At 30.7% G+C, this 14,255-nt stretch overlaps 1 protein-coding gene across 1 annotated transcript; it reads left to right on the forward strand.

Annotated features, from left to right (window-relative positions):
* The first annotated feature begins 11,968 nt into the window (after nt 1–11,968).
* On the forward strand, nt 11,969–14,255 carry LOC18039888 (thioredoxin F-type, chloroplastic). Its single transcript, XM_024182074.1, has 3 exons — nt 11,969–12,339; nt 13,778–13,877; nt 13,969–14,255. Exons 1-3 carry the CDS (start codon nt 12,017–12,019, stop codon nt 14,101–14,103), a joined length of 558 nt encoding a protein of 185 aa, XP_024037842.1. The 5' UTR covers nt 11,969–12,016; the 3' UTR covers nt 14,104–14,255.

Below are 14,255 nucleotides of genomic sequence, written 5' to 3' on the forward strand. Positions count from 1 at the left end.
AGTACCGTACGCGAGATTTTTGGTTCATTGATATGCTGCCACGTCACCATCAACATTACATAAGAATTTTAGTCCAACAGGATCGTGACACCTCATTAGTCAATGCCACATCATCGGTCAATGCCACGTCATTGTCCGTCTATGTGAACAGTGTCGTGAACAGTAAGGTATACAGTACCGTACATGTGAATAGTACCATACATGTGAACAGTGTCATTTTTCCTTTTATGCTCCTCCTAAGGTTTTCGACCGTCCTGAGTTCAAAAGTGATGTCCATTTTTCCATTTGATCTCTCGTTTATTGTGAAATGACTATGATGCCCCTAAAATACATAAAATACTTAATTAAAATAAAACACACGGAATTAAATCAAAAGAAGGTTTAATTCATAAAAGTAAAGGTGTTAGTAAAACTTGTAGTGTAAAATGATGATTTTCTCCTTTATAAATATACATTTTCTAACACTCAACACAAATCAAAGAATGAGATTTTAAAAAAAATTCATACTTAAAAGAAGATTGGTGCGGTGATTGTACTCCTTCTGTTATATATATATATTTTTTGGTAGAACAATGAAGAGGCAAAACAAGAAAAATATGTAAGAAATAGGGTTTAAGGGTTTGGATGTAGATGTAATATTTTTTTGTTCCTTTGTTAATTTAAGGTTAGTTTAGGAATTATGAAAAGTGTAATAAATGAGAATATAGCTTCTTAAAAGGTCTTTTGGGAAAAGTTAGAAATCCTGTCTTTTCCCACAAGACCTTTTGGATTTAAAAAATAACTTTTGGTTTCACACCCAAATAGCCCCAAAAGACCTTTTTTAATTCTAAAAACCAAAAAAGAGCTTAATTAAGCTAACCCAAACAGGCACTAATTCTTGAAGGTCAAAAGTCATTAATGTGAGATCAAGCCCGAAGAATTCAAAGAAATTTTCATCAAGTCAAAACCCAAGCTCAAGATACTAGCTTAAATGATATCTTTCTTTTCAAGCTTTATTGTAAAGCTAGTTTGACTATATTTATGCATGATTAGCAAATTTGATCTCAAAGTCTTTTATGAATTACTTTCACCAAAATTCTTGAATCTTTTATTACATTATGGTTTGCTGATAAACGTGCTTTAAAAATACTTGAATTAAAATTGAAGATAAAGGTTTTATCAACATTAATTTCTTTAATTTAAATGGGTTGATTTGAAAAGAACTTGAAAAGTTTAAAGTGTTAGAATTTATGGAAAGTTTATAAGTCTTATTGCTATTTCTAAATATATGGAAACAACTAGTTTGATAATATTTCAAAACTTTTTAGGCACTTTCGTGATTATAAAAAAAAATTGAGTTAAAACTGTGAATATTGAGAAAAGCAGGTAATGGGTTTGTTTAAAACTCTATGGTGGTAACATGCCATGTCAGCCTTATATCCTAAGGCTCCAAAAATGACTTTGCTGACAAAATTGAGGACTTTACTAATGTAGCATGTTGTATCCCAAAGAAATTGTTGGATTATTTAGAGGTGTGGACGTAGGCAAGTTTGCTAAACCATGTGAAAAATTTTGTATTTATTTCTCTTGACCCTTACCTCTTTAATTTACTTGTTGTGTTTGTTGTTGTTGGATTGTGGTAACTGATGTTGTGGATTGTGATGTTATTGTTGAAGAAATTTTTAAAACTCAATTCACCATCCTTGGGTTAGCTATAATTTCAAAAAAAATTACCCTTCTCTCTCGCTCTCTGTGTGTCTAATTCTTTTATTGTTGCTTGCACTCTTTTCTTCACTTGAAATTATTTTATATAAATTATATAATTGTATTATTTTGAAAAGGTATTGGTGAGCAAATTAAAAATTTATATTTTAGTCCCTAGTTTTAAAAACAAATGGCACTAAATAAAATTGTTCTATAACTAATCTGTCAAACTTATAGGTAACAGTGGCCAACAGGTCGTATTGTGCTGGTGCAACCCATCAAGCCAAGGCCCACTAGAGCCAATGGGCCGACACGGCAAGGCCCACCAAGTAAACGTGTTGTGTCGTGCTATGCCCAAATTTTTTTCTTTTAGGCTTGGCACGGCTCACGACACAAGCCCACGCGTGCTGTGCTCGGGCGTGCTGTGGGCCATGCCCAAAAAAAGCCTGCCATGTTATGAATTTACTAAAATAAATGTAGATGTTCATAACATATATCTTTTAGTCTCCCCACTATCTCCCAACAGTAACCTTTGGCTTCTCTATAACTCTCATTATCTCACAAGAAATTATGATCCATAATGTTTCCATTAATTTCATGGACTGATTATGTAACTATAAAAGGAGAGCTCGTCTCTTTGTTTTTTATGTTGGGGAAAATTAGGTTTTTAAATTTTTTTATAAAACCTTTTGAAGATCGCTCTCATATAATATATAAGAATTTGTAATTTAGAAATCGTACCTTGAAAATTCGATTTAGCTTTTTCCAATGAAGTGATTTAGGCTCCTAGATCACGATCCGCCGCCACCACTCCTATTAGATCACGATCCGTCACCACTACGCTTGTTAGATCACGAACTGTCACTAATAATCTTTCAGGTTATGACTCAGGTTCGATCTGCACTTGGCGTGTGGGCGCCTTTATCACTACCAAAGCAACTAGCACGAGAACATTTTTCTCTCAATAATAGAGAGAAAAATCTTTTTCTCTGATCTGTATAAAGTTGCTGCTCTATTTTTCTTTAGAGAAAATAAGCCTTTTATATATCCCTTTAGTGAAAACCCTAGGCCTCCAAATAATCAAAAAACAAAACTTACGTTACTTGTTTTTTCTATAGGGGACCCACCTTGTAAAATAACATAAGGCCCCTTACTCACAAGCTAATTAAATGGAGCCTCCTACTAAATGATATATTTAGGTTTTTGACCCAAATAGCTAGTTATCTTACTTATTAGTCCAGTAGTGGTGCAGTCAATTAAATGAGTTAACCCGGTGATCATTTGGGAGTGGCTATAACAATTAGGCCTGTAACTAAACTAGCCTAATTATTTAATTACAAATCTACTCTACTAAAAGATTGGAATTGACCTCCATAATTGTATGCTCGAATAATAATTCGTCCCAAGCCACATTGATTTCTTTACTGCACAATCATTTGTACCACATCGTTAACTAAATTGATATCTCAACTATCCAATCAATTTAATAACATCTTATTCCTTGATACTTACTGGTTTTCTCTAATGATCATTTTCAACATACTAAATATGTTGACACACTCTGGCTAGAGAATTCTATGATCAAGTGCCGAAAACCCATCAAGAGATGTGTTGTACAAATTCTATATTGTTAATCTATAACTCCAATACTCATAAATGCTCCCACCAAGATACCGGGTAATCTAGACTACAAGTATGTGTCATGCCCATTGGTAATTCAAATGGAATAACAATTACAATCATGAAATCATAATTAACTCAAGATTAAAATTACAGTAAAATCAATTTCTATGAGATTTAATAAGTCTGACAGTTATTACAAAGTTAATTAAATCTCATATGTGATCCTATTCAATGTAGTCGTACTACATCAATAAATTCATACATGATTAAGACAAATCATTTAATGAATTTATTACAATCTATACCTAAATAAAGTGCCCAACTTTATTTATCAATTGCGAATTAAATTTATTTAATCATAAGATAACTTGTATTTATGTCTTCTGTGAATCCATATAGTGATCACATAAATACATATAATATGATTAAATGGACTTTAATAAAAATATTAATGCAATTAAGATATTTGAATAAAATACCTCATTTATTTTATTAATCAGAAAAATTGTTTATTACAATTAAATAAACACATATGCTTTTAAAGAGCATATTTTCCCAACATTTTACACACACTTGGAATGAATAAAATCACTCTATAATATATTGTTCTCTCATTTTATTCTTTATCTTGTGTTGCTTCTTTATTTTTATTGCTGGCTAATAGCTTTTCGAACACATTATCAGCACGAGTCTCAAGCCACTAAGAGGTAATACGATAATATCTCTCCTTGATCTTACTCGTGAAGGTATGAATATAATTATCTTCATTTGTGTAAATCATTTACAAATGTTGCTTACATATTTCTATAATTTAAGAATAATGGATCTATGAAGTCGTTCCTTACTTCATTTATTAATGATTACATATATCTTATTAGAATTGGATTGCAACATTTATCTAATGTTCTATTCATTGGTTTTGTTATTGTTTGATTCTTCTTATTCTAATATTCAATTGCTATTATATACTTTCCATTCTTAAAATTTAAAAAATTCATCCTGAAGTGTGAATACTGTAATATATAATGAAAGTAAACTAAGAATTCATCCTTGAAGGATTGTACTACACATAATGAAGATTTTCTTTCAAAATATGTTCCTGAAGAACTATTCCAAAATTATGATGTTATTCTCCAACAATTTGCTCATAAAGGATTCACTATGTAAGTGTATATTTTACATGTCCCCGAAGGACTCTATAAATATTATAAGCTCATGTATATGTCATGTAAGACTATATACAAATTTGCTTCTCCATATCTCCTAGAAGGAGTTTCAAAGTGAATATATATAAATAACGCATAATTGTTTCTTTGAAAATTTTTTTAAAAAGTGTTTGAGTAATAAATGAGGTCATTAAAAAAATTGTTCATTTTCGATTTTAACAACTTCTTGACTTCGTTGGCTCATTGTTCTGTTTTCAACTTCTTAGACTTTTAGTGATAGATTTTTGCATGCTTATTTTATATTAAATAATTTTTAACAATAGTTTGATATGCTAAAATATAGGAATGAGTTGTAAGTAGCATATATATGTACTTAAACTTTTAAATTGATCCCTATGTTTTTATTGAATTCTTGATAACATTTTTATTATTATTGTCTTGAGTTATAAAGTCTAATTAATATTCACACGTTTAAGACCATAAAAAGTACTAAAATATTTTTGTTAAAAAATCAGTCCCTGAAGGGTTGTAAAAGATTATGATTTTATTTTATGATCATCTCTTTGAAGGAGCTAAAAATTCATATATAAGCTTGACGATAATTTCACAAGCTCCATTAATTCTCTCATTTGAAATTATATGGGAAAAAAAAATCAGAAAGAAAGAGGACATGATTTTATACCGCACATATGCTCCTGTAGTAGCAAATCAAGAGTGCCAATATAAATTAACGTATGTTTTCTTTTATTAAAAGAAAAAAAATATGAATTTTTTATTAAAAAGAAAATCATGACTATAGATATTATTATAAGAAATCAACATGTGAATATTATACCACTAGAAGTTGTTTGAAATTGAATCAATGTCGATGATGGACTAGAAATTTGCCATCCAAGCTTAATAATTTTGTGAAAGTTCTCCTACGATTAGGGGGAGCAAAGTGATTTACACTTGGTTAATAATGAAGATAGATGTTTGGTGGATAGTGCAATAATGCACACAATTCTATGAAATAAAAAAATATTTCCATAATTTAATATTAGATAGACTAATGTTACTATAATATCTGGTTCTGCTAATCTAATTGAAGGCTCTGGAAGAGCTAATATATGATACCAAATGGTATAAAATTACAAATAGATGATGCTTTATACTCAAGCAGATCCAATAGAAATATGCTTAGTTTCAAGGATATTCGTCAAAATAGATACCACATTGAAACATCTAGTGAAGGTAATTTTGAATTTTTTTTGTATTACCTCAATTGTTTCATACCAAAAGCATGTATTGGAAAAACTACATTCTCTTTCTTCTGGGTTGTATCATGTAAATATAAGAACAATAAATATAAATTTTACAATAAACCGAAGTTCTCTGATTCAAAGATTTTTAAACTTTGGCATGATCGACTTGAGCATCCTGGATCAATCATGATGAGTCGTATTATAAAAAATTCACATGGACATCAATTAAAGAACCACAAGATTTTTTTGCCAACTGAAAGTCCATGTGCTACTTGTTCTCAAGGCAAATTAATAATTTGGCCATCTCCAATGAAAGTAAGTCTTGAATCTTCTAAATTTTTAGAAAGAATCCAATGAGATATATGTGGCCTATACATCCAAGTTGTGGACCGTTTCGTTATTTCCTAGTCTTAATAGATGCATCAACTAAATGGTCACATGTCTCTCTACTTTCTAGTTGTGGTGTTGCATTTGCTAGATTTCTTGCTCAAATCATTAGATTAAGAGCACAATTTCCTAATTTTCCTATTAAAAAAGTTAGATTTGATAATGTTGGTGAATTTACATCTAAATCTTTTAATGATTATTGTATGTCTATTGAAATTGATTTTGAGCATTATGTTGCACAAACTCATACACAAAATGGTTTAGCTGGGTCTTTGATTAAGCGTTTACAATTAATTGTAAGACCATTAATTCTTAGATTACATTTGCATTTTTCATGTAGGGGACATGCAATACTACATGTTGCATCATTAATTTGCATTCGACCAAGTTCTCATCATACATATTCACCTTCACAACTTATTTTTGGCCAACAGCCATATATTTCTCATTTGAAAATTTTTTATGTGCTATCTATGTCCCAGTTGCTTCCCCACAAAGAAATAAAATGGTTTTGCAACGAAGACTTGGAATTCATGTTGATTTTGATTCTCCTTCAATAATTAGGTATTTTGAACCTTTAACTGGAGATTTTTTTACTGCATGATTTGCAAATTGTCATTTTGATGAACAAATTTTCCCAGGGGAGAAAAGACAAAAGTAAATGAACAACGTGAATTTACATGGCATGCATCATCATTATCTCATCTTGATCCTCATACAAATCAAAGTGAACTTGAAGTTCAAAGGATCACTCATTTACAAAATATTGCAAATCAAATTCCTGATGCATTTATTAATTCAAGAAAAATAACATAATCATATATTCTAGTTGAAAATACCCTAGCATGTGTGGAGATCCTTGAAGGACAACACAACAAAACTAATGAAAGTAAAGTATGTTTGAAACGTGAAAGACCAATTGGCTCAAAAACAAAATTCCTTGGAAAAGGAAAACACAAGAAAAGTTACAAAATGAAATTAGCACTCTTGAAGAGTCACTGCCTTCTAATTAAATAACAGAGATTGATCAATTAAATAGTATTAGTCCCATTGACGCAGAAGAAGAAAATTTGGCAACAACTGAGAAAGTATCAATTTCTTTTAAAGAGAAACAAAATGATGAAATTATGATTGGCTTTGTTGGTATAGAAAAATCTTGGGATCGAAATGAAATAATTATTGATGATGTTTTTTCATTTATTGTGGCTCTTAATATCATAAATGATAATGAGGATCCTGAACCAAAAACTGTGGAAGAATGTCGACATAGAAATCATTGGCCAAAGTGGAAAGATGTTATTCAAATAGAGCTAAATTCATTTGCAAAATGTAAAGTATTTGGACCAGTAGTCCTGACACATGAAGATGTCAAACCTGTTGGTTATAAGTGGGTATTCGTTAAAAAATAAAATGAGAAAAATGAGATTGTGAGATATAAAGCAAGGTTAGTTGCACAAGGCTTTTCTCAAAGACCTGGCATTGATTATGAGGAGACATATTCTCCTGTTATAGATGCAATTACATTTGGATTTCCAGTTAGTCTTGTAGCCTCTGAAGGGCTTGATGCATCTTATGGATGTTATGACTGCATATCTATATAGTTCTATTGATACATATATTTATATGAAAATTCCCGAAGGATTCAATATGCTAGAAGCAAATAAATTTAAACCCCATAGTTTATTTTCTTTGAAACTGCAACGATCCTTGTATGGATTAAAACAATTTGGCCGTATGAGGTGCAATCGTCTCAGTAATTATTTACTGAAAGAAGGATATGTATATAATCCAATTTGTCCTTGTGTTTTAATTAAAATCTGAAACTGGATTTGCAATAGTTGCAGTATATGTTGATGATTTAAATCTTATTGGAACTCTTGAACAGCTTTCAAAAAAAGCTTCTTATTTGAAAAATGAGTTTGAAATGAAAGACTTGGAAAAACAAAATTCTATCTTGGTTTACAGATTGAGTATTTGCCAACTAAAATACTCTTACATCAGTCAACATACGCTAAAAAAGTTTTGAAGCGTTTTGATATGGATGAAGCCCATCCATTAAGCACTCCAATAGTGCGATCACTTGATGTAGAAAAAGATTCATTTTATCCTAAAGAAGATGGCGAAGCAATTCTTGGTCTTGAAGTGCCATATTTAAGTGCAATAGGTGCACTCATGTATCTTGCAAATTGTACTCGACCAGATATTAGATTTTCAGTTAATTTATAGCAAGATATAGTTCTGCACCAACTCGTAGGCATTGGAATGGTGTAAAGCATGTATTTCGCATAAAGCCCGATCTCAAACGGGTTATTTATTTACCTCTGGTAATAGTGTTGTGTCATGGCAATCAATGAAACAAACAATAGTTGCAACATCTTCAAATAATTCAAAAATACTTGTTATTCATGAAGCAAGTCATGAATGCATTTGGTTAAGATCAATGATACAACATATTCGAGAAACATGTGGATTGTCATCAATTAAAAATAACCCCATAATATTATATGAGGATAATGCATCATGCATTGTCTAAATTAAAGGTGGTTATATAAAATGTGATAGGACCAAGCATATTTCACCCAAATTCTTTTATACACATGAGCTTCAAAAGAATGGTGATATAGATATTCAACAAAATACGCTTAAGTGATAATCTTGTAGATTTATTTACAAAATCTCTACCAACGGCGACATTCAAAAAGTTGGTACACAAAATTGGAATGCGTCGGCTCAAAGATTTTTCTACAAATCTTGAAGAATCTATGTAAAGAAGAGGGGATGTATACTTATTCGGAAAATAATTTATTTTGGAGGAAATTTCATATGTTGTACTCTTTTTCCTCACTAGGTTTTTATCCCATAGGGTTTTTCCTAGTAAGGTTTTATGAGACAGTTCTATATCTCCAAAATTATTCAAGACATCAATGAATAATATACTCTTTTTCCTTTACTAATTGTTTTCCCCAAGGGTTTTATTAGTAAAGGTTTTAATTAGGCATATTCTTTGTAATGAACATCCAAGGGGGAGTGTTATGAATTTATTAAAATAAATGTGGATGTTCATAACATATATCTCTTAGTCTCCCCACTATCTCCCAATAGCAACATTTGGCTTCTCTATAACTCTCACTATCTCACAAGAAGTTATGATCCATAATGTTTCCATTGATTTCATGGACTGATTATGTAAATATAAAATGAGACCTCCTCTCTTTGTTTTGTACACACACTTGAAATGAATAAAATCACTCTATAATATATTGTTCTCTCATTTTATTCTTTATCTTGTGTTGTTTCTTTATTTGTATTGCTGGCTAATAGTTTTTCTAACATGCCAACTTTTTTTTCCCTTTTTTTCAAGCCCACATACCTGGCGTGCTTTTTCAAGTCCATCAGCCTATGCACTTATAATAACAACAACAACAACAATAACAATAACAATAACAATAAGAAGAAGAACAATAAAAATAATTTCTATTAAGCGAACAATTAACATTTCATTATCAGTTTATCACAATTTCACAACTATATATTTAATTTCACAATAACCAACTATAATACAACAATACATAAATTTAACTCCATATATCATAGTAATGATTAATACAAATCTATAACCTCAAGCGGCCAAATTATAAAAATATTCAAAGAAGTTATTCAATTTTCATTTATTCATTTAATAAATTATAAATATAAAACGATTAGAATATTTTTTTTAAAACTAAGACTTAAATTAATTTTTAAAAGCTTATGCTAATAAAATATATTAAAATTTTTAATTTCAATATATTTGCAAAATCATAACATTTTATGTTTACTTTTCATCAAAAAATTTTATTTTGATATACTTTAGCTCACATGTTATTGATGGCCTACAGGTCGCATGCTAGCCCACTAGCGAAGCGTGCTTATTACGTGTCTTTTCGCATGCTGTGCTTTGGCTCATCTCTAATCATGCAGTGCTTTTAAGGCTCACGTGCCTAACATTCTAAGTTCAGTCCAGCCCATGTGTGTGGTATGTCGTGTCGCATGCCCTACTGAAACGTGCTCGTGTCGTGTTGTGCTATACGGACACATGCCGTGTCACGTGCCGCTCGGCCCGTTGGCCATCTTTATTCATGGGGCACATTTATGGTGTGTTTACTAATCAACAATGAGAATCAAAATTAGAGAATAAGAATAAATAATGTATTTACTTATTTAAATGAGCGAGACAATGAGAATAGATAATGTGTTAACTTGAATAAATTATTTTAAATATTACATTTTGACTTTTATACGCTACATCTCCTACAAATCTACCTTTTGAATTAAAAAAATAATAATTATCAGCTATGAAAGTTAATGAATATCAATAAATTAATTTTTACCAAAACATAAAAGCTAATGAATATCAAGAAAAAAAGTATAAAATATATATCATGATGTACTAAGGAAATAAAAAAAAAATCAAAAGAGAGTGAAATTGAGTATTTAGTTTGTAGAATGTACAAGAAGAGAGGGAATATGCAATTGCAAGATAGAGAGATAAATAGATTGGTAAAGGATAATTTTGAGATTTTTTGTTTTAAATTTTTAATAATAAATTTATTTTTTTAAAATAAATTTAGTGAGAAATTTGGTGAGTTTAAATAGCCTATCCTATTTTTTAAATTAAATAATAATAATTAAGTCGCAATATCTTAACTGAATAAAAAATTCCCAACATTTTTTGTTCTTAATTAGAATTTCTTGTTCATGCTTTGGAAAAAAAAATTGTCCTTTATTTTTTATTAATAGTAATATACAATCAAACATCAAACGTGATCGAATTTAGCAACTTGCACGTTCGTTTCAGAAAATTTCGCGGCATTAAAATTCATGGCTACAGTACATTTTTTTTTTTAATAATCAAAACTGAAAATATCTAAATTAAAATTGTATTTCATTTTTTTTTCTATGAACAAATATCAAGGACGGCTCTTCTTTTGATTTACATGGCGCCACAAAAGGAAATTAATGAAATGACCAAACTACTCTAATATTTTTCAAACAACATAAAATATCCGAAGGTTAATTTTGTCTTTTTAATTGTTCAAAACCATATAATCCAGTTATTGTTTTCAATATTTCACCGTCATTACTTTAGAAAATCCTCCCTAGGCCTCTCATGGACTCATACTATCTGCAACAAAATATCCCGAATTGACCGAAATACCCCCCAATCTTGAATCGCATTTAATGAACAATTGAAATTTAATTAAGTTGTGTAGTTTTTAATTTGATAAGCGAATATTCATAATATATGTTCAAAGATCTAAAATAGAAGCTTAAATATAAAATATCGAGGCGTTGTCATTAACTCCCTTGCGATACCTAGTGTCTATACTTATTTTCAAATCTTATGGTGTTGAGTAATTCAGATAATACTGACATTTAATCCTTACTCTTTTTTAAAATATTACACTTTCCATCATTCATTTTATCAAGAGCTGTTGGGCTCCATATCTTCAAATTTAAATAATGTGATTAATCTATCATTCTGCTATCTTGCTGCATCAATATTAATTACCATTTACTAGGATTATTTAACATTAAAAATACAAATCATTCTCTTAAAACTCATTATTTTTATCATAAATCTCCACAATGACCGGTTGATATGAAAGTCCCAATATATTAGCTTTTTTTATTATTTACTTTTGCAAGATCCATTAGTTAATGGAATATTCATCTAATCAAAATTTAACAAAATTCATCGAATTTTTTCAAAAGTATGATCAAAACACAAAAGGCCAACAAGGGTATTGTAGTCTTTTCATCCATAAGAAAACAAAATCCTACTCTCCTTTTTAAGTTCGCTCAGCACTCTGCAAGAGCACGGAACACAAAACACATATTTTTGTTACTTCACTCTCCACCACAAAAATCAAAATGTCTTTACTCCAATTCTCCTCCACCACGGTCCGATCTCCGACGTCGGTACCGTGCTCCGGGAATCACCAGATCACAGCCTCTGCTTTCTCAGCGGGAGTCTCAAGCTCAAGAACCGGCTCTTACTCCTCGTCATTAGTAGCGAAGAAGGCGAATAAGAAGAGCAATAAGCAGCTAAACGGCGGTGTTTTCACGGTGAGATCGAGCTTGGAGATTGCGGGGGCCACAGTGGGAGAGGTCACTGAAGTAAATAAGGATACTTTTTGGCCCATCGTTAAGGCCGCCGGTGATAAGACTGTTGTTCTTGATATGTACACTCAATGGTAATTGAATTTCTTTCTCCTTTTCTTAATTTAAAAAATAAAATTGAAAATAGTTTTGCTTCGTTTGTTTTTTAATATGAAATATGTTTAATTTAATTGTGGAAATTTCAGTGGAATTATGGGTGTTTTTGGGTATTTATTATGAGTGCTACGGAATAGTTTTTTTTTGGTTTTTAATTTTAGTTTAAATTAATTTTTGCTTTTGGTTTCCGAGTACTTTTGTTCAAAAGAATTTTTGAGTAAAAGTGCTTATGCAAAAGGGTCGTCTACAAAATTGTTCTTTTGAAAAGCACTTCAATTCAGGTAACTAGAAATTTGAATATGGAATGGTAATTAATTATTTAGTGCTTCTCAAAATAGGAAAAAATGAAAAAGGAAACACTCCACATGCTTTTGGATTCTTATTCTTTCTTAAAAAATGGCAGTAACATCTAATTTCAAACAAAAACTAGAAAATTGGCCTAATCGTTTCTTCGGCTATTTGAAAGTGATTTTTAGTACTGCCAAAAGCACTTTCTAAACACACTAAAAGGCTGAATTGTCTTTAAAGATTTTCCAGCATTGATTAATGGTATGATTAGAGAGTGTTTTGGGTAATGTCAAAAGTACTCTCAAAGGCCCAAAGTGCATGTGTTGATATCTTCCTAAATAAACCAAAGCTTTTTAAGTCAGGAAAGAGCTTGAAAGCAATTCTTTTTTTATTTTTTATTTTTTATTTTTTTTGGGGGTGGGGGGAACCACTTAGCCAGGAAGTTTTTTCTCAAAAACACTTGTAGCTGTATAAAGCTACTATATCTCTCAATTATATCAAACAATTAATGCATACTTTATACCTGTGGGAAAATCTCATTAATCTGCCATATTTTTAATTTGGTTCCCTTTTTTCACTCTTTTAAGCCCTTCTGTCTAGATGGTAGCTTCTGTTCTGTTCTTTTGTCATTTGTTTCAATCTATAGCCTGTAAGCAACTAAACTTTCTATTCCATCAAGTTAACCAACCTCTACAGCACAAACACCAGTCAAAGATGGAGAAAACCCTTTTGTGCTAGACTTGGCCTGCTGGGTTGACAATGGCATAGTTGGCTAATTACTTGAACATTTTTATCGTGAAAAACAATCATTGTGATTGTAAAATGGCTATATAGAATTTTCTTAGAAATTTTTTTTGAATTTTTTTTTTTGGCAGCTGTGAAAAAATGAGGTTTAAGTTTATTTTGATTACATTCTCTTTTATTTCTCCTACAATGGTGAGGTTGGTTGGTTGGTGAAGGCATTCTCTTTCATTTCAGAAGCATGATATTTTTTCAGAAGCATGAAAAAATGAGGTTTAAGTTATTTTGATTACATTCTCTTTCATTTCTCCTACAATGGTGAGGTTGGTTGGTTGGTGAAGGCATTCTCTTTCATTTCAGAAGCATGATATTTCTTGTATTTTGTAGGTGTGGTCCTTGTAAAGTGATAGCTCCAAAATTTCAAGAATTAGCCAAAAAGTACTCCGATGTTATATTTCTAAAGCTTGATTGCAACCAAGAGAACAAGGTATTTAGCTTTGTATTATAATCTCAATATTTTTACTAAATTTGAGTTTCTCTATCTAACATTTGAAAATTCCTGATAAAATTATCGGTAGTCATTGGCGAAAGAGCTTGGAATAAGGGTTGTTCCTACTTTCAAGATTCTGAAAGACAATAAGGTTGTAAAGGAAGTGACGGGGGCCAAATTGGAAGACCTAGTTTTCGCCATTGATGCTGTTAGATCCGGTTGAAAATTCTTTCCTATTATTTCTCCTGTAAACTATAAGCAATATGATCAGCAATGTGTACGTGCTTGAGAATAATTGATTGTTCCACTTGTATGTATTTATGTATGTTAAACTGTAGTTGAGATGAAGGAAAGCAATTGCAATTATATTCTCAA

Source organism: Citrus clementina, unplaced genomic scaffold (assembly GCF_000493195.1).
Source record: "Citrus clementina cultivar Clemenules unplaced genomic scaffold, Citrus_clementina_v1.0 scaffold_6, whole genome shotgun sequence".
Lineage (NCBI taxonomy): Eukaryota > Viridiplantae > Streptophyta > Magnoliopsida > Sapindales > Rutaceae > Citrus > Citrus x clementina.